The sequence below is a fragment of the Sus scrofa genome, chromosome 2, assembly GCF_054392235.1.
Source record: "Sus scrofa isolate SSC_HxYL_T2T_F1_AM1 chromosome 2, Sscrofa_HxYL_maternal_Yorkshire_Landrace_v2.0, whole genome shotgun sequence".
NCBI lineage: Eukaryota > Metazoa > Chordata > Mammalia > Artiodactyla > Suidae > Sus > Sus scrofa.
The window spans coordinates 100,859,358-100,885,118 of record NC_139384.1 but is presented as its reverse complement, the minus strand read 5'-3'; the positions used below and the strand labels follow the sequence as shown (position 1 = coordinate 100,885,118).

At 39.3% G+C, this 25,761-nt stretch overlaps 1 protein-coding gene across 12 annotated transcripts in view; it reads left to right on the top strand.

Annotated features, from left to right (window-relative positions):
* Positions 1 to 25,761, top strand: part of LOC110259416 (uncharacterized) — a 171,559-nt gene that overhangs the window by 34,435 nt on the left and 111,363 nt on the right. For 4 of the 12 annotated variants that reach the window (XR_014838199.1, XM_085014001.1, XM_085014003.1 and 1 more), the window contains exon 3: positions 4,936 to 5,031. The exons of 4 other annotated variants lie outside the window; for them this stretch is intronic. Coding sequence is in view for 1 of the 8 variants with exons in the window: in XM_085013999.1 (XP_084870125.1) it covers positions 4,936 to 5,031; positions 15,349 to 15,466 (214 nt within the window). In the remaining 7 variants the exon portion in view is untranslated. Of the gene's footprint in view, positions 1 to 4,935; positions 5,252 to 5,396; positions 8,131 to 11,905; positions 13,736 to 15,348; positions 15,582 to 25,761 lie in introns of those variants that run through there. 4 more of the 12 variants (XR_002341795.2, XM_085013999.1, XR_014838200.1 and 1 more) reach the window with 3 other exon arrangements.

The window sequence follows — 25,761 nt, the reverse complement described above, 5'->3', positions numbered from 1 at the left end:
TTGCTTTTACCTCTTCTATTCAGTGTAATACTGGAGGTTCTAGCCAGTGAAGTCAGGCAAGCAAAAGAAATAAAAGACATCCAGATTGAAAAGGAGAAAGTACAACTATCTCTACTGCAGATGAAATGTTCTTATACACAGAAAATCCAACAGAATCCACTAAAAGACTAATAAACAAAAAAAGTTCAACAAAGTTGCAGGATACAAGGTCAATGTAAAAAAATCCTTTTTTTTTTTTTTTGTCGTTTTTTTTTTTTTTTGTACATTAGCAATGAACTATCCAAAAATAAAATTGCCCTAGGCAGCTTCTACTCTACTTTCTTTCTCTGTGGATTTGTCTATTCTGGGCATGTCATATAAATGCACTTACATTGTATGTGATTTCTGATGTCTGACTTTTCTGACTTGGCAAAATGTTTTCAAGATTCTTCCATCTTGTAGCATGAATCAATGCTTCATTCCTTTCTATTGCTGAATAATACTCCATTGTATGGATATGCCACATTTGTTTATCCACTCATTATGTGATGATTATTTGTTTTTTTTCCCAGTTTGGGGCTATTATTAGTAATGCTGTTGTGAACATTCATGTACAAGTTTTTGTGTGGACATATGTTTTCAACTCCTGTATTTTTACCTCAAAGTGAAATTTCTGGACCAGGTAGTTAACTTTGACTTTGTAAAGAACTGTCAATCTATTCTCCCAAGAGGCTGTACATTTTATATTTCCACCAGCAGTGTATAAGAGTTCCAGTTTTTCCACATCCTCACAACCCTTGTTATCTGTTTTTTTTATTATTATTATTATTATTATTTTAGCTATTCTAATGAGTGTGAAGTGGTACCTCATTATAGTTTTGATTACATTTCTTGATGGCTAGTGATGTTGAGCACCTTTCCATGTGTTTATTGGTCATTTGAATGCCTTCCTTGGAGAAATATCTATTCAAATCTTCTGTCCATGTTTAGGTTATTTGTTTTTCTTTTTTTATTGTTAGTTCTTTATGTATTCTTAACAGATTTATAATCCACTAACATTTTCTCCCATTCTGTGGAATTTTTTTTTTTTTTTGGTCTATTTGCCATTTCTTGGGTCGCTCCCTCAGCATATGGAGGTTCCCAGGCTAGGGATCCAATCAGAGCTGTAGCTGCTGGCCTACACCAGAGCCACAACAATGGGATCCGAGCCACGTCTGCAACCTACACCACAGCTCACAGCAACACCGGATCCTTAACCCACTGAGCAAGGCCAGGGATCAAACCCACAACTTCATGGTTCCTAGTCATGGTTCCTGAGCCATGATGGGAACTCCTCTGTGGATTGTTTTTTTACTACCCTGTTCATGTCCTTTGAAGCCAAAACTTTTAAGTTTAATTAAGTCCATTTGATCTTTTTTTTTTTTTTTCCTTTGGTGGCTTGTGCTTTTGGTGTCATATCTAAGGAACAGTTACCTAATCCAACATCTCAAAGATTTGCTCTGATGTTTTTTCTATGAGTTTTCTAGTTTTTGCTCTTAAATTTAGGTTTATACCCCATTTTGAGTTAATTTTTGTACATGATGTGAGATAAGGGTTATTTTTCTTTGCATGTGGATATCTAGTTATCTAAGCACCTTTTATTGAAAAAACTTTTTTTTCCTCATTGAAATATCTTGGAACTCTTGTTGGAAAAAAAACTCTAAAAATATGATATTTTGTTCTAATAAAAAGTGGTAGGATGACAGTGGGTATCCTTTGCCCTCCTAGAAATTTTTTGACATGCTGTTGAATAGTTGTCACAGGTGTCATCAATATCTGTTGATAGTTTTTATATAAAGAAAATGCTAATCCTGTAACTCATCTAAATGAAATGGGATTTTAAATGGACCTCATCTCAGTTTCAACCAGGGCTCAAGGGAATAGGTGCCTTTGTGAAAATTAGCAAAAAAAGAAACCCCACTGGGTAGGTGAATCGCAGCAAAGTGCTCCTTCTGTCACCCTGTGTTGCTAAAGGAGCAAGGGCTAAAATTCATCATTTATTTATCCCCTTAGCCCGATATCTTCATGTAGGACACAAACTGTATAGTCATTCAGAGTAGTCTTGGATTCCAGTGACAGAAACATTCCAAAGTGAGTTTTGAAGTCCTCTAAGCAGGACTTCCAAAAGAGTAAGCAAAAACTACCCAACTGTATCCTAAAGAAAAGGGAGTTAGAGAGATCAAGAGAGAGGATGTCTTTGGAGAGCATTGTGCTGAGAGCCTACTGCTCTAAAAACTAGGTACGTTGGGAGATACTTCTTCTTCACCTCAAACGTTAGAGGACCTCTTTGGGGACCACCAAGAAAGTATCCTATGTGTTCCCTAGTATGGGGATTGCATGTCTGACACAGGCCTGAGACAATATGTACTGGCTCAAGCTTCAGGCTGCCTTTAACCATGATGCAGAGTGAAACAGCTATGGTATAACTGATCAGTCAGTGTTTTGTGGCCCAGACTAAACTATGAATGAGCAAAACAGGCCACAGTTTTCTAAGGTTCTTTCCAGAAGGACAGGTACAAGGTTTCTGCTAGAAGACTTGAGAGCTAATGAAAGCATCAGAAATTTTTCTCCAACTTGCGGAGAAAATTTTCTGTTTTTCAAAGGACCTTCCAGGTGAGAAATACCCAATGTTGTAGGAGTCTCAAAAGAAATTTATAGATGTGTCCATGAGAGAAAAAGTCAGGCCTAAACATTTGCCAAGTCTGAAGGGTATCAACAAATCAGGAATGTACCAATTAAATAAACCTTCGCCTGTTTCCTCACCTCTTATTTTCTCCCTGACTCACATCCCAGCTCTGGGTCACAGTTAGTAAGTACCGGGGAAAAGAAGGCAAAGTCAAAAGAGAAGTCAACTTCCCTGTTTCCCACTGGAAGCCCAAAGTAGGAAAAGGCCTTAACTTCAAATTAATCTCTTTATCTTTGTATTTTTTTTTTTTTTTTTTTTTTAAGGGCCACAACCAAGGCATATTTAGGTTCCCAGGCTAGGGCCTACACCACAGCTCACAGCAACACCCGATCCTTAGCCCAGTGAGTGAGGCCAGGGATTGAACCTGTGTCCTCATGGATGCTAGTCAGCTTCGTTTCCACTGTGCCACGACAGGAACTCCCAAATTAATCTTTTAAGCTTTAACTGTTACATGGAACTAGGCATTAATTAGTGACATAAGTCTCTTTAGATTAAAAGTATCCAAAAGATATTTTGTTAGCTAAGCATGTATATACAACTAGCTATCTAGCTATCTAGCTATCTGTCAATGCTAACCACAAAGCAGGAGAAAAATTAGTTCCACGGAGTGGGTTCGAATAGGCAGTGTGGTGGAAGAGGAGAGAGTAAAATTGTGTTTGTGTACACACTCACAGTGCCACACGTTCAATATATTCATTCCTGACCTATCAAAATCAATAAACTACAATATGAAAAGTAGCCATGTCTCTTTAAATCACAAAATGTCATTTCAAGAATCTCCATAAAAATAGCTTCAATTCAATTCAAACAATACTCTAAGTGGTTCCCTAAAGAAATAACTGTACTGTAATTTAGGCATTGATAGCTGTAACACAATTTAAACATGACTTCACTTTTTTGTCTTAATACGATTCCACCCACTGCATCCTTCTGTGTGTTGTTTTGCTAATCTGTCACTTAGGGTTCTTTGAGCTCAGTTTTAAGGAGTCAACAATGAATGAAATGAACTCAGTATTGGGATACATTTTCAAGAATTCTCCATGTAGATTGAAACCATCCTATATAATTCCGTCATACTTGATTATAACATGAATAGGAACAAAAAAGCTAATCATGACATAGAAGCAACTTCATGTCAAATAATGTCCATGAATGAGCCAATTTAGTAAACTCTGAATTTACTTAGCCTATTTGAACATCCATAAAGGGAACTTAGCAACGACAGTCTCTCCATATGCCAGGTGAAACCCTCAGAGGGAATAGGCCTCAGTTTAATAATGAAAGAGAAGGGAAAGGGCTGATAATTATTCTGTCTAAACAGTGTTTTTGCGGCCTAACATTGATTGTGTCTTGAAATCTCCTTTGGGAATGGAGCAGGCAGCTTTTCCTTTGCTTTCACAAACCTCATGCAAATTATTTAAACATTTTTGCAATTATTTTCCTGAAACTGAGTTTTGGCACAATGCCTAGAAACACTGAAAAGTGACATCACACCGCACCCAGAGATGCAGGTTCAAAAAAATTCTCTGGGGATCCTTACAACTGTCTTGGAGGCTGATTTCCATATCACCATGTAAACATGGGAGTCTATTGGTACTTCTGCCTTTAGAGAGGCCCCAGATAAGGACACCACAAGTAAGCAAATGTTTAGGCAATTTAATTCTAGTTATCTCGCTGTAACTTGGACTGTGTGTGCAGTTTTCTTTTAATGTCCTTTCTAACTATCTTTGTGAAAAATATTTCTGTTGGCACTTTCTTAAATCCTTGATGTGTCTATGACCACCTCTTTTTAATGTTAACCACAGAAAGAAGCCTGCTTCCCTTTTCTCTATCTCAGAACTTATATCTGGTTATTCATAAGGATAATTTTATAATTAATGCAGATGACTGGCCTAAAAATGATGACCCTCTTTTGTACTATTACTTCATGCTGAGGACAAAGAGGATACAGGAAAATTACTCCTTGGCCCAGGAAGTTTATTAAAATGCTAAATGAAGGTCTGGCGGCAGCTCAAAGAACTTTAAATAACCTTGTGGTGGAAAACCTCCAAAACCTCTTTTTACCGTCAGCTTAAACTAGGCTGGCTGTGACAAAGAGTAAGAAAATAAGTAGTTTCAAGAGTGTAAAAACACATCTATTTTTAAGTTAGGTCTGTCCAGTGGTTATAGACAAATGTGACACAGCCTTCTGAGGCACGATGACGATAATTTATCGTACTATGGTTTTGCAGGGTTCACAGCCAGTCCAGGACAGGCTCCACATGTCAGGCGTGGACGAAGTTGTGCAGAAGTGTAATTACGTCGTGGTCAATGCAGTGTTCGCTTTTGTAAGTCAGCGCAAAACATGCCACAGACACATTCTGTGAATAACGTTCTGTGGCTAAAATTCCTTGTAATGAAAACACAAAGTTATATGAAATAGAATGACACTTGCTACTCCAGTTAACTCCACTCTGTACCTGGGGGTTCTGACTCCATATGTGGTTTTGGCGGTGTGTTGCTGTGCTAGATCCTTCCACATTCAACAAGTGGCAGACTATGTAAAAGGTAAGAGTCCCCAGGGCAAAGTCACTGAGCCATGATATCTGTAATTTATACTGGGGCATCTGAAACCTGTATGAGAATTTTCAAGAAACCCATAGGAATGGGAATATCACATACAAATTGAGCACAATGAGAAACTTTTTAATAGGGTCCAAGGGAGAACAAAAGAGGTAGATCTCCACAGCCTCGGAAGAGTCAACAGCAGTGGAAAGAAGGCAAGTTTTTCCCAGAGTCCTCATGTGGAGCACCTGTGCCCTTTCTTTCCATCTGATCTCCTAACACAGAGAAGCACAACCTCAGAGAATACAGCTTGTCCCCCACGGACTTGTTCCTGGCCCCTGAAGTTGTCCTCATAGGGGGTCCCTGGGCTCCATCTGCAGCTATTCTGCCAACCCCCTTCCTACAACCAAGCTCCCCAGGCACAATCTTGGTCAGGAACAACTTAAGGAAATTGAGCCTGGAATTCAGTGTCTGCTTTAGTTCTGATACTCAGGCTTGTTCCATCCCTATTCATTAGTCTTAGAACTGCCTCCCTGCTGTATTTCTTCTCCTTGTCTTGGTGATTTATCTCTTAAGGGTCCTTCAAGAACTAAAGCTCACCTCGTTACTATTTTCAGCCTCCAGGCCTCTTTTGGACCTCAGATGAAGGGCTGGGACTGTCAGTCCCTGACAGTTTCTGGATTCTTCAGCATTATGCCCCAAAGCTGGCAGCCTTCTGGTTGGACTACAGCCAGGTCAGATACAGACTTCCTTTGCTGTTAGGCTTGGCCTATACCCCTATTGCCTGCCTGCCGCCGCCGTATAGGCAGAAGCAGCTCCCAAATCTTCCCTTTCCCATCCATCCTGCCTTCTTCAGGTTAACTAGGTCATTTCAGACAGTGTCCCAAGGTAGGAAGGCTTGAGCTCAAGAGGCTAACTTCTTCCTGCTGAGTGCTAACTGCAGCTAGAAGAGTAATTCCTATAGCTCTGTATCAAGATGCTTCTTCTTTTGTGACTGCCATGCTCTTCAGGCTTTATTTAGGACTGTTAATGTCATGTACGCTATTTACTGGTCAAATTAAGACTATTATTATAGAGTCACTGAAAGTCTTGATTTTAAAGATAACTTCATGTTTTAGGAAAATAATCATGATTTAATGTTTGGGGGGCAAGCAGGATACAGAACTATGTCAAGCTGTGTGAGCTCATTGTGGCAGACATCATGTGGGATTTGGGCTGCTCAGTATCTAAACTCCCTTCCCAGGTTTAAGGAATTTCCCACCATGTGATTCTACATGTGCAGTGAAGGCCCCCTACCTTTAGAGAAGCAAAGAATTAAGAGGCCTTTCTGTCACTGCTCCCTGACAGCTGGGGCAGGCATGTGGCCTTGACTCAATTAAGCACCCACCCAGACTTGGAATTGGGGACCAGCGATTCACAGAAGCAAGGACTATGGAAACTCCATCCTATCAGTGAAGGTGACACAGTTACCAGGGCAGCAGGGCTGTCAGGGCCAGCAGAACCAGCATTGGCCTCTGGGCTGGCAATGTTAGAAGTACCAGCTTTGGTGAAAGTCTTTAGTGTGGGAGCCTCACTGGAATAATTCCATGGCAGTATCTGGCCTCTGGTTCTGTTTCAGTTATTGTATTTTGCATCTCTTCTTGCTTAAGTTTTATATTTTGTATCTCTTTGCTCAGTGTTTCCTGTAAATTATCCGTCTTTGCCTCCAGTTTATTTCTAATGTCTTGCATCATCTTCTGCATCAACAGTCTAAAGTCTTTTTCCTGGAGGCTGAGAATCTTCTAATCACTTAGCTGTTTTTCTGGGATTTTTTTTCTTTCTCCCTTCTCTGACTTATAGTTCTCTGTCTTTTCATTTTTATAGGTTTTTGGTCTGGTGACTTTTTTACAGATAATAGAGTTGTAGCCTCTCTTAATTCTGGCATCCGCCCCCCTTGTGGCTGAAGTTGGTATAGGGGCTTGCTGTAGGCTTCCTAATGGGAGGGACTGATGCCTGTCCGCTGGTAGGTGGTGCTGATTCCTATCCCTCTGGTGGGTGGGGCTTTGTCTCTGGGTGAGATTAGAGGCACTGGAGTGCCTGGGGGGTCTTTAGGCAGCCTGTTTACTGATGGGCAGGGCTGTGATCCCACCTGGACTGTTGTTTGGCCTGAGGCTTCTCAGCCTGATGGGTGGAGCCAGATTTTCCCAAAATGGCCACCTCTCGATGTGGCCTCCTCTTTGTCTTCTGGAGTAGGATATCTTGTTGAAAGTTTCCAGTCCATTTGGTTGAAGGTTGTTCAGCATTTGGTTGTAAATTTTGTTGTTTTTAGGAGAGAAGTTGAGCTCCAGTCCTACTATTCTGCCATCTTAATCCCATCTCCTCTGGTTCTGTTTTTTTAAAACCCTCCTTTGTCATTTTTACTCTTTTTCAGGACTGGTTCTCTAGGCTTTCCTGTGAATTTCTGAACTAACAAATATCTTTTCAGTAAATTCCTTTCTTCTTAAAGGAGTAACAGCTTTTTCTGTTCATTGCAGCTAAGAATTCTGACAAGTGTACCAATGCTTTTTAAAATGCAAAGAGAAAAGACTTGATGTACACTCATTGTTAATGATGGTTATCTTTAGGTGTATAGAATCACAGATCATTTTAGTTTTCTTCTTTTTTCCTGGGAACATTTCCTAAAAATTTCAGTAAAGTGGTATTACCTTAGCAGTCAAGAAAGAGCTAAGTTTTAAAATTGGAGATTTCCTTAGATCTCTGAAGTCCTTAATTGTTGGAAAACAATTACCTTGATTAATCAAGTGGAATTTTATTTTGGCACCTGTGACTTCAGTTTTGGCTTGGGCAAGTCATAGGTATTGGGGTAAGAGAAATGCCAATATATTTTGTGAAAAAAAAAAAAACCCCGAGACCAGTTCTTACCTCGCAATCCTGGTCTACTTATATTTTTTATTTGTTTTAGAACTCTATAGTCCTTTGATGGGAGGCCTGAGAATATTGGACTATTTTTAGAGAACTTTAACCCAATTCCAAGCAATAAGGAGTTTCTTAACACTAATGTTTATAAATGTGTATAAGCACAGGAACACTGCTCGTATGATTCTTTGTTGGTTTCTCCTAAGTAGCTATCCCAACAGTTTTGTGAATACTGTAAATAATAGTCTAAAAATACCAGGATATTGAACCTACCAGTAATTCGTGCAGTTGGCTGAGCAGCTACCAGCAATGGTGTGAGTAACACAGTGGAAACTGTATAATGGTGTCCTTCATTAGAACTAAATCCCAGCTATCAAGAGAAAACAAAGATCACCATTGATAGGAAGCAGTGGTCGTCTTGTTTCTATAAGAGCCTGGGGAGTTTTCAGTATCCCCGCCTCCCTCTAGGAGATTGCCTGCTTTTGACCATGGGTGAGAGATCAAAGTTACATGGGATGAGAGTCTCTTGCCCCTCCATCAACACTGCTGAGACAGCAGTCAAGGGAACTCTGAATCTGATCCAGTTGTGATCACTGAGTTGCTGCAGCCCTCAGAGTGTGGGGACCCTATTGATCATGCCAAATGAAGCATCAAAGCACAGTAAAATGGAAGAAGCATAGCATTTAGTCCAATGGACTTGGTGTTAGAGCCCAGTCCAAATAGCCACCAGCTGATCACATGAGGCTTTCTGAGCCTCGGTTTCACTACAGAATGTAGATAAAAGAAACACCTCATAGTATCAAAGGAAATAGCCCATGTAAAACTCTGAGTACAGTTTCTGGCTTATAATGGGTACTCAGTAAATGGGACTTCTCTTCCATCCATGAGCTCTGCTCCCTTTATTTTTCTGGGAAATCCTTTATCTTTTAGAAAGAGTGACTTCAGATGCAATTTTTGCAGAGATAGTTATTTTTTCCCAACCTCTCAAATCTAGTAAAATGCTAAAATTACCTTCTAATTATTTTCTGGAAAGAGGTGCCTTGCCTGAACCATGAAAAATTATCAAAAAAGGGAAACATTCGTAGCTCAATGAATGATCTGTGTCAATATTGCGTGTGACAAATATATCATCATTTAACATGTAGGAATCAGCATTAAAGTGCAGGGAAAAGGTATTAGAGCAAGCCCATGAGGTTGAATAGTGCAACAAAAAAAGATTGACATTTGCTTAGTGAGGATGCCAAGCTTGAGTAATAATCAACACTTTCTTCTGCTTGTTGAATAAGAGGAATACTCCGTATTGAGCAAAATGCCTTCATAAACTGCTTGGGTGTAGCTAATTTATTTGGACATTAAGATATAGTTTTCCCATATCCTTCCAAATAGCATTTTTGTTGCCAATATGTAAATGGGTCTCCAGTCTCTCAGAAGGTGACACAAGAAAAGAAGTGCAGAAAAGAAGGAAAATCAAACTAGAAAAGAAAAGAAGCCCTGTCCAAAAAAATCAATAATTTTGCTACTGAGAAATTGCTACCATCCTTATTCAGGAAGGGGTGGAAAGATCAGACCAAGCTAACTTGTGTGATAAATGAGTTTATAAAGTAGCCTGTACCAGGAGACTAATTTAATTGGCTGCTTAAAGTCTGATAATATACCATGCTACTACAAATTTTTTCCTTTATTTTAATCTTCAATTTAAGCTGAGTATAAGGCACACCATGTCTGCCTAATGGGACAAGGAACACCAATTGCTGCTGGGGGCATACAACCACCTGTGGTAGGAATTCCCTTTTGGCACAGAAAGTTAAGGATCCAGCATTGTCACTGCAGTGGCTTGGGTCACTTCTGTGGTGTGGCTTCGATTCCTGGCCTGGGAACTTCCATATGCCATGGTGCAGAAAAAAAAAAAAAAAAAAAAAGCCTTCATTATTATTACAAGCACATATCCTAAAATATTTTTTAATGATGTATTTTTTCTTCATGACACTTGTCATAGAAGGCCAAAGAAAAAATATTTTTGTTCTACCACCCCACTCTTCCAGACATTTGGAGCCTCACTAAATACCCAGTGTTGTAGTTCCCAAATTATAAATCAAATAAGAAATTTAAATTAAAGACATTTGACTATATAAATTTATAAGCACCTTAGATGTGTATTCCAAGTTTAAAACTCAATATTTTCATTTCTACTGGTTATATGTTATCAATGTAGTTCAGATTCCAATGGCTTTCACTTTCTCCAATAAGAGAAAGCTATTCGGAGGATCATGCCAATTTTAAACGTAATTTTATCCAAGTTCCCTACCTCTTTTATAAGAATAACTGGTAGATATAACCGCAGTGGATTCACAAAAGAAGATCCTAGAATATTAATAGAAGGGATGAAGCCAGTGCAAGTTTAAATCCTCATAAAGTTCTCATGAAGAACCGTGTTGGTGCACTCAGTAAATGATCCTGAGCTTAGAACTTGTAAACCTAACTCTATACATAGGAAAACAGTGAGAAACGAGAGGAAAAGTTCCAGTGCATTATTCGATCATTATTGATGATAATTGATAGACTTGGTTATAGATGTTATACAAAAGAACCATCAAAAAAAAAAAAAAAAAAAGAAAAGGTCAACTAAGATTAGGAAACTATATATTAAATAGGGTGGAACAGATTTTTTTTTTCTCTCTCTCTCTTTTTTTTTTTTTTTTATGTAACTTGAATAATCCCCCAAACTTCTAATAAGCTAAGGTGCAACTGTCAAAAGAGTAGCAATAATAATAGATTTCTTCTTGTGCAAGAAAAAGCTAAGTTTTACATATTAAACAGGTAGCCTGTTGAACACTTTCTTCAATTTTCCAAGTTTTCTATAATGAACAAATATTAACTTTTTTCATCAGAGAAAAACAAAAAAACTCTCCACCCTTACATTCAGTCCAACAGTTAAGTCCTATCAGCTCTACTTCCAAAGTATAGCCTGACTCCAACCTCTTATTACCTCCTAAGACTGCAACCGTAGTCGAAGCCCCTACCTTCCTTTTCACGGATAAATGTAATACCCCCAATAAGTGATCACTACCAAACAGTCTTGCCAACTTTCAGTCCATCTGAGTCCTCCACATAATCGGATTATGTATTTCCCTTTCTTGAAACGTCCAAAGGCCTTTTCCTGAACCAGAATAAGATCTGAACTCCTGCTCTTGGTCCTCAAAGCCCAACCTGACCTGGTACCTGTCTGTCCTTCAGCCATCACAGATCACCCCACTCCCTGGCTCCTGTGCTTTGGTCACAGTGGTTTCTCACTGTCTCCACACAAACCAAACTCATTTTATTCTTGGGACCTTTGTTCTTGCCAGGCCTTCTGCTACGAATATGCTTGTCCAAGATCCTTACTTCACTTCCTCATTTTCATCTTTCAGATCTCAATGTCACCTTCTCAGAGAACTTTTCTCTGACTACTTATTTACCTAAAGCACCACTACTCCCCCTGCCCACTTAATTCTCTTCAACACTTATTGCAGCCTGAAGCAATTATATTTGTCTCCCAGCATGCTTATCATGTCTTTCTTTGGTAGAATATAATCTCCTTGAGAACAAGGACCCTTACTCAGTCCACAGTGCTTAGAACAAAGCATGGCATGTAGTAAGTGCTCAATAAGTCTTTGAAAGGGAAAATTTAGGGAAAAGGACATATGTTGTGCCTCTTATGATACAATGCTAAATATCTGATCCTCTTTGTAGACTTGTCATCTGTATGTCATCCTCATTTTACAGAAAGAAAAACAGATTTAGAGAGGTTGAGCAACTTATCCAGCATCTTGCAGTGAGCTCCCACGTGTGACCAAAGATAACCAAGGAGAAGATATCTACTTCAAAAATTTTACTTCATCAAAATCTTAACAGTATAAACTCCCCAACCCTTAATAACTACTACCACAAAAAGCCTGCCGTTTCTTTTTCTTACTATTGCTAACTATATTAATATTTTACTTACCAAGTACTCAACTGTTCTAAATAAGTGAACGTTTTAGATAATATAAGCTTACCTGTTACATGTCAAAACTTCATCTATTTACATCATGTTTGGTAAGATGTTTCTAAAAGGGACTATCTATTTCCCAGTCTTAGAATATATTTAGCAGAATTTCTGAATTAACACATGGTAAGTTTTAGAAACATGAGTTCTGAACAAAAAGAGTTTTTTATTTATAATAACAGGAGTGGCGACATGACGTGTAGGGCCCAGTGCAAAATAAAAATTCAGAGCTCTTGTTCAAGACTTGATACGAATTTTAAGATGATGATAGCAGAACATTAAATCAGGCCCAGGGCCCAGTGTGACTGCACAGACTGCATGCCATAGAGCTGACTCTGCATCATACCCCATATAGTATCATATACATAATAGGAATTCATAAGCATTTACTGAATAATGAATAATATCTTTAAGCCCCAGTGAATAGGGCTCATTTCTTTAAATGAATTCAGATGTGATGAAAATAATAATAACAATGATAATAATAACAGCAGCATTAATTATGTGTTAAGCACTGTTTATTTTATATGCATTACCTTATCTGATCCTCAGAAACCCCTATGAGATTCATTTAGGATTTTATGACTGCATGTAACAAACTCAACTGAAACACTTTAGCCAAACATGGATTCTGTTTGCATATATTTGATAAGGGTCTAGTATGGAGAATATTAAATATATAAAAAACTTTAGCAGTTTTTATTATAGTTCTCCAGAGCAACAGACCCAATGAGATGTATGTGTATATTGTGTGAGCATATTTGTATGTTATGTATGTGTATATACACACACATAAATACACATTTATATATGCATATATATATTTATACACAAACACATGCATACACATTCATAGGAAGAGATGTATTTGGAAAAATTGACTCATAATAGTATGGGGTCTGGCCCGCAGGCTAGAAACTCAGGCATACACACACACACACACACAAATGTTCATAGCAGCTCTATTCACAATAGTCAGTAGGTAGAAACAACCCAAATGCCCATCAGCAGATGAATGCAGAAGCAGAATGTGATATATCCATACAATGGAATAACAGCTATTAAAAAAAATGATGTACTGATACATGGTACAACATGGGTAAACTTTGAAAACATTATACTAAGTGAAATAAACCAGACACCCAGAAAAGGTCACATGTTGTATGATCCCATTTATGTGAAGTACCCAGAAAAGGCAAATGATAAAGAATTAGTAGTTGCCTAGAGCTGAAAGGATGGAGGTTATGAGGAATGACTGATAGTGAGTTTGGAGTTTCTTTTTGGGGTGATGAAAATGCTCTGAAGTTATATAGTGATGATGGTTTCAGAACAGTGTATATACACTAAAAACCACTGAATTGTACACTTAAAAGATTGACTGTGACATGTGAATTACATTTCAGTAAAGCTGTTATAAAAAAGAATCAAAGGGAGCTCCCTGGTGGTACAGCAGGTTAACGATCTGGCATTGTCACTGCTGTGGCACAGGTTCGATCCCTGATCTCAGAATTTCTGCATGCCACAGGTGGCCAAAAGAAAAAAAAAGAAAAAAAGAAAAAAAAAAAAAGGAGAGGGTCAAGGACCCAAAAATCATACATGACATTTTGACAAGTTTGGGAGTTTAGGGGCTGGGGCCTTTTTTTTGCTCAACCTCTGAGCACTGTACATAGGCCAGTTGATTGATGTAACTGTATAGGAGGGCTGCAAGTAAAGGAGCTATTTCAGAATGAAAGAGGGAAAATGAGACAGAAGAGACAGGGGAAGAAGAGAACAATTCCTTTTGTTGGAGTCCTTGTCTCTGCTCCTCTGACTCCTGTGGTGACCTCAGAACTGTCTCTTGACCTTTCCAGGTCCTAGAATTCAATTTGAGAAACACTGGTCAAAGCCATTTGGTAGAGTCGAGATAATCAATGCCTCCTACTTAACCTGAAGGACTCCAACAGGTCATCCAAAGTATTAGGAATGGGTTGGAGTTGACGTTCTTGTCAGAGACTTAGCAGTGGAGAAAGACATGTTGAAGAAATCAAATTGCCTAAACATATTAAACTTATTTGTTGATAAATATCTCAGTTCTGGGTGTTCCCGTGGTGACTCAGTGGTTAACGAATCCAACTAGGAACCATGAGGTTGCGGGTTTGATCCCTGGCCTCACTCAGTAGGTTAAGGATCCGGCATTGCCGTGAGCTGTGGTGTAGGTCGCAGACACAGCTTGGATCCTGCATTGCTTCGGCTCTGGTGTAGACCGGCAGCTACAGCTCCAATTAGACACCTAGCCTGGGAACCTCCATATGCCACAGATGCGGCCCTAGAAAAGACAAAAAAGGGAAAAAAAATCTCAGTTCTATTCGTTACAATAAAACAACCTGCAAAGTCATTCACAAGCTTCATAGAGGAACTTAAGTGAACTGATGCCCACTGATTTTGTTAAGACTCATAGCATAGGAAAAAGAAGAGCTTTAAAAAGTGACTTATTCCAGGGACAGGTCAGAAAAGATCATCATTTGTAATGAGCATAAGCTTCTATGCAAAAAATGAAGCTCAAGAGGATAGACCTATGTCATCAAGAAGAGAGGTGCTGCCTGGAAACATCTTTAGGAGTCTTATATTTCCTTTCCCAGAAAAAGATAGTTGCCACTGATACAGGGCAATTTGAAATTATTTAATATATAATAGTCATGTCTTTATAAACAAAATGGAAAGAATGACAACTCTGAAACTGCTTCTAAATTTATCAAGAGGAGTTCCTGTCGCAACTCAGTGGATCCATGAGGACACAGGTTCTATCCCTGCCCTTGCTCTGTGGGTTAGGGATCTGGCATTGCCGTGAGCTGTGGTGTGGGTCAAAGACAAGGCTCGGATCTGGTGTGGCTGTGGCTGTGTGGCAGCAGCTACAGCTCCGATTCAACTCCTAGCCTGGGAACCTCCATAATGCTGTGAGTGTGGCCCTAAATAGACAAAAGACAAAAGACAAAAAAAAAAAAAAAAAGAAAAAGAAAAAAAAGAAAAAGGATCAAGTATTTCAATTTCAAAGCTGATATATAAGGGATTTTTATAAATTGAGTTTTGTTGTTGCTGTTGTCACTGGCACAGCCCACTGGGGTTCCAGGAAAAATAAGATGGAATCCAGCTGATAAGGCTTAACCTCTTCTTTTGTGTTTAGTCTAATTTTACTTGCCTGTAGGTGGTCCTGTGAGGATCCCTTGCACCTAAGACATGGAATTAGAGTTCCCAGCTCCAAGTTACTGCACCAGGCACTGCAATCTGGAATGTCTTGCACAGCACCTGCATTGGGTCCATAAAGACTCTGCCCTCTCCTTGCCGTATAAAGGAGCCCCACCAACAGCCTGTCTCCCTTGCAGAGCTTGCACTGTTTCATTCTTTGATCAAATAATAAAACTTTCCTTTGCTTCTGAATCAAACTTGGTCTTATTTCTATTGGCACAAATGACACCAGGCAGAAGAACCCTTGTTGGGGATCCCCTCGGGAGGGTCAGTAACACTACTGTGGTGCTGCTTTCAGCTGATAACTGAGAATACTTGTCCTTTTTTGGTCATGATTAGGCTGGAATTAAAGCTTTGAATTGCATAAGATCTTTAGAAGTTCTTCCTTCATGAAATGCTACTGCCCTTTACCTTGAAGAGAATGATCATGGGAATTCATCATTCCGTCGATCTCAAAAAATAATGTGAGAGGAAATTCCACAGAGACCCATGGTTCTACTAAAATCAGGACAGGGAGTTGGGTGGTTAATGGAAGATGTAGTTAAAGTGATGACTCATAAAAATATTATAGATATACACATAATATTTGTATTTTAAATTAGGATAACTGCATCCTTTTACCAAACCTTTGATACAAAGACTTTTTGAATGTTGGTCCATTGATCATCTCATCTTTCTTGCATAAACCACACCTGTAATATATCCTGTACTGTTTCCAATTATTATTTCTTTAAAAGGAAGCAAAAGCTTAAAGACACCTGTGGGCCAAACTGAGTGCAATGTCCATCTAGATTTTTATCATTGTTTTTTCACTTTACCTATTGCCCAACAGCCTACTTTTACTGAATCTCTTCAAAATATTCAAGTTTTCAGAGAAACAACTTTTCTTTTTGGATTCATATTTCATATGTTTATATAACAGTTTAATTTACTTTACTGATAATAAGGACATGTTTAATTGTCCTGAAAGAGGCTGAGGAACAAGTAACCCAAGTCTTAGTAAATATATAATTTGGCTGATGGTAGCAGAGTGCATGGGGGTTCTAGAGAGTGGCCTTCTCGCTCTGAGCACTCAGGTGCTCTGGGTATAAGTCTGTATATTTTCCTGCAATATTGGTCACGCTCTCAGCAATGTGTCTCAGGGCCAAGTGGGGCTACTCTACATCACTAGCTCTACACTGCCCACTGCCCACTGCCTCCCTCTTTTTTACTGCTGAAAGTTCCTTTGAAAGCTTTCTCTCCTCAAACAGCTCATCTGCTAGTGGTGGCCAGTCCAGACCTGCTGCATTCAGCCTCCTCAGCCCCAAGGCCCACTAGATGTATGATACCACGTGCTCATAGACTAGTCATTAGTTATGGTGTGACTGCTGTGTATGTGCCCAGGGGTTATTTCATAATCTGTGGCTTGTTTGGCAACACAGACGTATAACCTAGGGAAACTCTCTGAAATCTGAATTTTAGGTCCAGATGATGTGGCTAGTTCAGAGAAGTTTTTGTCACCATATAAATCAATTTGTTTTGGAGTCTTAGGATGACATGGTAGCAGGGCAAAATGCAGTGAAAGCCCCCTTTTAGTGCCCTACCAGCCCACCAGACTTCGTAACCTGGACTGCTGACTTTCATCACCAGCCTAGTGCATTTCCCTTGGTTGAACTAGGGAAGATGGGTGCACATTCACTGAATCATGACAAACTTGCTATCATCTCATATCTTCTTTGACCCCTCATCATTTAAATATGAAAGGGAAAAGTCAGTTTGCAGAGTGTAGCATGACAGAGTGTATGGTCTAACCATCTTTTAACCCATGCTCAGAGCCACCAGTTCCACAGAATACAAGCTTTGCTTCCCTTCCCCTTCTTTTCTAATCACCTTGGTGGTCAACTACCCTGGATTTTTTTGTTTTCCAAGCGGGAGAGGAGTGGAGGCTGAGGGAGTCCAAATACAGTTTATGAAAGGTTTAATGTGAAAATTAAGGGAAAGAGTATCCAAAAGGACAAAAAAATTCTTGAGAACCACAAATGTTAAGAACGGAATCAAGGAATTCCCATTGTGGCTCAATGGATTAAGAAACTGACTAGTGTTCATGAGGATGCATGTTCTATCCCTGGCCCCAATCAGTGAGTTAAGGATCTGGTATTGCCTCATGCTGTGGCGTAGGTCACAGATACCACTTGGATCCTGCATTGCTGTAGTTGTGGCATAGGCTACAGCTCTGATTCAACCCCCAGCCTGGGAACTTCCATATGCCACAGGTGTTTCCCTAAGCAGTTCCTTCTTCTTGTTGCCACCACAGAGCCCCCATGTCCCCCAATGCTACCTCCTACCCCAAAAGCCATTTCCAGCTCTGTCTCCTGGTTAGGCAGAATGGCTTTCTTCTCCAGGCCCTGAGGCTTATTTCCAGCCAGCAGAGGGCTCATCAAAGCCCCTTTTCAACAAAGACTGGTCTCTTCCAGCATAGAAAATAAATTGAAAACTTTCCTCATTCACTTCCTCAAATCAACTCGTACCTCTCTTTCCCTTTGTCGGCCAACTTCTATTTTGCTCACAGCATCCAACTCTTTATCTTGCTCCTTTGCATGATCTTCTGTTGCTCCCTCTGCTGTTGCAACTTCTTTCTGGTCTTCAGGATTTGAGGCCGCTTTCTGTCTCACTTTTACATGTCTACTTCACCCTCAACCCGAACTGTCACATACTGCTACCTTAATACATTTTGTGATAAGATTTTTCAGCAGTAAGAACTGTCACTCAAACAAGACAGCAAAGCCACTCTCCAGGGGTGTCACTCCTGGTAACAAAAGAAACTAGGGATTTCATTTCGTTTGCAATAATTAGCCTTTCCTCTCTACCGTCACCCAGGTTATCTCTAAAGCTCTCCACAAGCTATCTCCTGGGGTGGTCTGGTATAGTTCTGGACTGTATCCTGGTTATCTTTCTAAATTCTTTAATTACTTCAGAGTCGATACCGAATCCTTAACCGTTGTACATCCTCTCGGGGAACCCATGATGTGATTGTTCTTAACTTCGGGCTGACAAAAATCTCTCGCAGAGTCTGTTTAAAGGGCAGGTTTCCAGGCCCGTTGCCTATGTTTATGCTTCCATCAACCAGGAATCTGCCTCTTCGTCTTATACATCTAAGTGATTCCGAAGCCAGTATACTAGTCTTTCCCAAAGCAGCCATTCATATTGTGATGGCCCAAGGGATTGTAAGAGTTATGTGTTTATTTTCATTTATATTTAAAACCCATATAATAGCAAAAATGTGATTTCAGGAGGTGAAATTAAAATGGTGATTTAATTGAAAAGATTAGTAAGTAGATAATTGTGGGGGTAGAACTCATATGTAAAAAATTTTGAAAGTGGCATGTACATGGTATAGTTGGAGAAACTGTGAGTCCAAGACTAGATATGCTTCTATGAATATTTGGCATTTTTTAAAACTCCAGAATATTTCTTTTATATTTTGCTTTTGTTAAAAAAATTAAAAATGCTACCTTTTCACCATAAAAAACTAAAAATTTCTTGGAAATAGAAGATGAAATTTATTGAGAAACCATCATTGAGAGATTTGTACTGACATCTTGCATACTGCCTTCCTACCTTCCCTCTCTTGGGCTTGCTCATGCTTGCCTTCTCTCTCCCTATCTCTCTCTCCTTTATTTTTCATACTTTTAAAATTGGAAACATAGCACACATACATACTCGCCACTGTTTTTAATTTTTAAAAACACTTTACCATGCCATTAGATGGTCTACAAAGAGATTACTGTAATGGTTTAATAATATTCCAGCATAGAACAATAGTTAAGAGCATGTGGGCCAGTCAACTTGGTTTTAAACCCTGGCTCTGCCTTGGGTAGTTTATGTAACTGCCCCGTGCTTTCATTTCTCCATTAGTAAAATGAGAATAGTAGATCCTATCTCATAAAATTGGAGTCAATGAGATAAGATACTTAACAACTGCCTGGCACATAGTTAAGCACTTGAAAATTCAGATCTCCCATAGGTATTATCACATTTAAGGCTTTCCTTTATATTCTAATGTTTTATGTTCTTTAGTATGTTTGTGATTCCTGTAGGACTTGATCCTAGGATCAGAAAATCCATGTATAATAATGTAGGTAGAGCAATAGTTTATATGTTCCCTAATTCCCATGGCCTATCTACTTTGGTTCTTTGGTCTTTACCTTTCTCCTAACATTTTGTTGTTGTTGTTGTTGTTATTGTTGTATTTATTTATTTATTTATTTTTGCTTTTTAGGGCTGCACCTGCAGCATATGGAAGTTACTAGGCTAGAGGTCTAATCGGAGCTACAGCTGCTGGCCTATGCCATAGCAAAAGCAACGCAGGATCCTAGCCTCGTCTATGACCTGCACCACAGCTCACAGCAACGCCGGATCCTTAACGCACTGAGCAAGGCCAGGGATCGAACCTGCAAGCTCATCATTACTAGTCGGATTCATTTCCGCTGCAACATGCCAAAACTCCCTGTTATTGTTGTTTTTTCAATGTCTTCCCATTCTAGGCTACTAACATCTGGCTCAAATAAATATGACCATTCTCTCACACCAGAGGTAGGAGGCTCTGTCACCATCATACACCGTTCTTACTGTTTTGATCCTGTGACTGTAAGACACAGCCAACATGACGGGGGTGGGGGTGGGATTATTCTCTTAAATATGATTTCTTGTCTGTATCTCCTCTTTTTTACTACCATCAAAGGAAGTTCTTAGTTTGAAGAAGAAGAGAATTATTACACATACACTTGGCCCATCTTTAAAACAGTTACTTTCAACTTATTCTACTAAAGAATTGGATGTGTCTTAATCAACCCTATAGGTGGAAAGTCACCCTTACCTTTCTCTTACACCTTCTTGCCTATGTGTGTGTACACACACACACATACACATTTTGCTTTTTAGGGTTATGCCTGCGGCATATGAAAGTTCCCAGGCTATGAGTCAAATCAGAGCTGCAGCTGCCAGCCTACACCACAGCCACAGTAAGGCAGGATCTGAGCTTCACCTGCAGGCTGCACCACAGCTCACAGCAATTCTGGATCTTTAACCCACTGAGAAAGGCCAGAGATCGAATCTACATCCTCATGGATACTAGTCAGGTTCGTTATCACTGAGCCACAACAGGAACTCCTTTTTATTTTTAATGCATACTTTCTGATCTTATTGTCTTGATGGTACCTTAGATTTTCCCTTAATGTGAAGACTCCTTTCCATATACTTGGATCGTGCTGATGGGGCTGTTTTGTGAGATGTGTATAGAAAGTACCTACACCTTTCTTAAAAAGACCCAAGTTTCCACAGCAGTGATATCCTGCTCCAGTCACAGAGTTACACCTTGTGATCTATTGTGCTTGAGTTGCAGAGATGACCCTGTGGTTCTTGCTCACTGGAATCTGCTTCAGGAAACCTTCAGTGGAGGAAGTTCTCCCTCTATTTGGCCTTTTGACCTCTTTGCTCAGAGGCCTTCTGCTGAACTTTTGAGTTTTAACCATCTCAGAAGAGACTTGTATCATATGATTGCCATCTACCTTATTTCCTCTGGTAATTCTCATGTCAGCTTTTCAGCCTGTTTCTTTTTCCTAACATTCTCAGTGATGTGTACTTCAGGTTAAAGTATTACACAGGGAATCTTGGTGACTAGCTTAGTATTCTGTGTAGTTAGTGGGAATTCTAACATGCACCTCTGAGGCCCTGTCAGAAGTTGTGCTCTTTGCTCTGTCTTCTGTCACTATCAAGTTTCACTAAAATCTGCATATCATGGCTCAGTGGTTTGTGAACCCAACTAGCATCCATGAGGACAAGGGTTTGATCCCTGGCATCGCTCAGTGGGTTAAGGATCTATCGTTGCCATGAACTGTGGTGTAGGTTGAAGATGTGGCTCAGATTCTGCGTTGCTGTGGCTGTGGTGTAGCCTGGTGGCTGCAGCTCCAATTCAACTCCTAGCCTGGAAACCTCCATATGCCACTGGTGCGGCCCTAAAAGAAAAAAGACAAAAAGACACCTCCCCCCAAATAATCTGCCTGTCTTCTTAAAGATATTGGGGCTGCTTTTGCTTTATTATACAAGAGAAGTTCTTGGTTCTACATGTTCTTCTGTAAATGGTAGCATTGGGAAAGCATGTCACAAAGCAAACCTATATCTAGATGACAGAGGACAATTTTGCAGTTTGCACTGGATGGTCCAACATTGCACAAATCTATGTAATAGCAAATTAGGAAGAGCAGTACCTAAAGCTGTAGATATATATTTATTTCTCTCAGCTTTTATTTCAAAAAATTACAAACCTACAGAAAGTTTCCAAGTACAATGAACATCCACATAACCTTTATGTAGATTCTCCAATTATTTTATCACATTTGCTTTCTCTGTCTCATATATATGCTTTTAAACAGTCACACACAAGCATTATTATTATTATTATTGTTTTTCTGATACTTTACCCTTAAGAATGAAGACCTCAGGGTTAACCATGAGGCTGGAAATTTAACATTTATATGATAATATTATGTGTTATACAGGACATATTCAAATTTCCCCAGTTGTCTCTTGAGTCTCTTGTAACTAAATCATTACCCTTTCTCATTTTTGCAACAGTGATTTACATATTTTGTTATCGATGATAGCGTTTTCTTTTACAGACTGTTTCTCAATTTGGATTGATTTGATTGCCTACTCATAATTAGATTCAGGCTAAACTGGGGCTTTGGGAGTTAGAGCAGGAACACTACACAGATGACTTTGCGTCCAGCAAATTAGGGACCTCGTGACTCCAGCTTGTACTTCACTGGTGGCAAACCTGTGATTTTCTGGTGAGGGTAGTATTCTCTTGACGAAGGTAGTATTCACCAGGTTTCTCCACTGTTAAACGTGTATTTTCTCTTTGTAGTAAATGAGAATCTATGAGGTGAAATTGTTTGAACATCCCATGCTCCACTCCAGTGTTCTTTCACCCATGTTTTAGCATCCACTGATAATTTTTGCCTGAGTAATTGTAATTACTGTGCTGGTTTTAAAATGATAATTTCTTACTTCTTTTCTTCTACATTGACTAATTGATTTTTTTTTTTTTTTTTTTGCTAGAGAAGGGCTCTCTCTTCTCTCTCCTTTAAATTTATTTCCTATTTATATGAATTCATAGGTAGTTTAAAAATTTAATGTGTTTAGTCAAGTCCTGTCATTGTTCCTTCTGATACTTGGATTGTTCCATATTTGGCCAGTGGGAACCCCTTCAAGTTGGTCAATATGCTTTTGAAGAAGACTTTACTCAAAGTCTGAATTTTGGACACCAGCATTCAAAAGCAAATGGGGGAGTTCCCGTCATGGCGCAGTGGTTAATGAATCCGACTAGGAACCATGAGGTTGCGGGTTCGGTACCTGGCCTTGCTCAGTGGGTTAAGGATCCGGCGTTGCTGTGAGCTGTGGTGTAGGTCACAGACACAGCTCGGATCCTGCGTTGCTGTGGCTCTGGTGTAGACTGGTGGCTACAGCTCCGACTGGACCCCTAGCCTGGGAACCTCCATATGCCACGGCGCGGGAAGTGGCCCTAGAAAAGGTAAAAGACAAAAAAAAAAAAAAGAAAGAAAGAAAAGAAAAGAAAAAAAAAAGCAAATGGGATGGAGAAGGTAGAGCTCATCAGCTCTGTGCTTAACACTTTACATTCATGGTTTCACTTTCTTAGAAAAGCCTATAAAATAAGCACTATCTATATTTTAAGGAGTTTCAAGTTTCTTTAATTAACATAAAAGCCCTGATATAGAGAAATTACAACACCGATGGACATTTAGGGTAAAACACTCAAGAATATCATCAGCATACAAACAGAGCTCACAACAGGACCAGAGCCAGCATTTCCTTTATCCTCACCTGACAAAATATCTTCATTTTAAGTATGTGTTCATCTATGTGTGTTTAACCATTTCTTTAGGGATGTTTATCTAGAATCACAAAGTGTACTATGGGTAATTAAATACACGTAAACTAACCACATAGCTAACTTTATACAGTAGGCATTCTCAACCACTTCCACTTAACTAACTTGCCAGATTCCCAGATGCCCTCCATTCCTTCTGTGAACTGAATTTTCTGGTATGCACAACAGGCTGAGCACATGAGGGCAGTAACTACTCTCCAATATATACAAGAACTTCTGCTCCCACTTCTGCTGTGGTTTACTAACCAAGAGTCCGTTGTATTTGTTCCCAAGCCTGTTTGGACTAATTAGACTTGTGACTGTAGTGTTTTAATTAATTAGATTAAGCATATTTAATTAAATATTGTGAAAATCAACAAACTGGGATAGCAAAAAGAGAGTAGTTGTTATTCCGAAAATTAAATTGAATGCTTTGGAAAGTCTTAATAAACTTAAATCACTAAAAAAGATTATTGATAATTGTTACAATAGGGGTGAGCAAAAAAAATGTTAAAAGAATGCAATAAGAATCATAAAAGTCCATAAGGTTCTAGATTAAGACTGCCTCAGAAATGTTTGCTTTCCTTTAAATAAATGAAACTAAAAATAGATGCATTATGGGTGTGACTTATGCAAAAAAGTCTTTAGAACACAGATCTGCACTTGGGGAAAAAGTCTTTGACTCTACCTCAAAATATCGCCAGAGCATGTTTTATTATTACGTTTTTTTTTTTAGGATTTGGGGCTTCTACCAAATTTTTTGTATTAACTAACATAGTACTGCTTCTGGTCTTATCAAATAAGAGTTTATACAGTAAGGTTCTCATTCTACAGGGGTTTCAGTCATATTTAAGTTTTCCTTGTCTTTGAAAAATCTCAGTTAAAGAACCATTTTATGTACTATTAAAGTCTGTATATGGATTACAAACTCAACTAACCACAACAGGCTAACTCCTGGTACCAGAACAGACAAACAGGGCAAACAGTCCCTTAGTAAGACGGTGTTTAGATGAGGTTTATGTGTGCTGAACATAACCTAGCAGAAAACACTCTGGGACTTTATATGTTACCTATGGTACACATCATTAATAGGTTAAAGCTTCTTTTTCATTTCTGTGTTTCTGGAATGAATACCACTTCTTTTGTATCTTGCTAAACACCTAACATTATTCTTGCCTTTCTTATATTAGAACTTTAAAAAGTTGTCTAAGAAGGTAGTGTATAATAGTGCAGCCCTGCAAAGGCAAGGATTCCATGGCCCATCTACTGGGTGTCCCATCCTTGACCTCAGCCCTTTCCTGTTCTCAATTCAAGCTTTTGTTTAGCTTCCGGCTGGGAGTGCTGCTTTCCCACCAATCTGGAGCAGGGAAGAACTGCTGCTGTTCATCTATTTCAATTTTTATTTGATTAATTTATTATAAATTTATATTTTTTAAATTTACACCTAAAAAGTATTTGTGGATGATGATGTTTTCCTCCTTCATTTTGAAGGATATTCAGGAGCTCAGATGACACTTAAATAGCCAAGACACAGAGGCCACTTTCAGCAACTAGACTGTCCTTGGGGGAAGTGGGAGGAACTTACCGAAATGCCCCCTACCGTGCTCTGCCCTCCAAGTAAATCTGTACTACAGAACCAATCTCTCCCTCAGGGCTGGAGAACCAACCTCATCCTTTCAGCAGGCGAATGTGACTGAGTACAAAAGCATGGGCATCAGAGCATAAACAGAGCAGTGTCATGTCACATCATGTCACATCGACTTCAGTGGAGCCCCACTGCTGACTGAGTCTAGTCCAGACTGCAGGCTGACATCCGAGTCCACAGACTCCATGACTTCTGTCCACCTTCCAGCTTTCGTCTGGCTACTACCACATACATACACGCTCCAGTAAAACAGGAATTTTTCCTCTCAAATAGGTCCCTTCTTTACCTGAATTGTCTTCTCCACCCTGCTCAAACCAACCTAATCTCTGCTTACTGAAATCCTACCCACCCATCAAGGTTCCAAGTCAAATGTTGCATTTCCTTGAAGCCTTCCTTGATTTCTCTAACCCATAGTCATCTCTCTCCGCTACGAACCCTTAGGGCACTGAGCAAATTCTCTGTCACCTACTATCAGTTTTTACTTTACCTCCGACGTTCCTAGGTTTTACTCAGTTTGCATTTCCTGCTGTACATTGCCCAGTTGGCACCTTGAACACAGAAGGTGTTTAACATCTAAATAGATGTTTTATAGCTTTCAGTTGAATTGTCTTAAGTTCTTGACTCCATGTCCAAGTAGTGCAATGCTAGAGGGGTTTAGGAAATATTTTTAGGAGGTAAAGGTACATAGCTTTGGAATGAAAATATTTTACTATAAACCATGAAATTCTCTGAGCTGAAAAATAATGCTTAAAGTTCAGATAGAATAGTTGATTCCAGAAGGGTTCCTTTATGAATGCTAT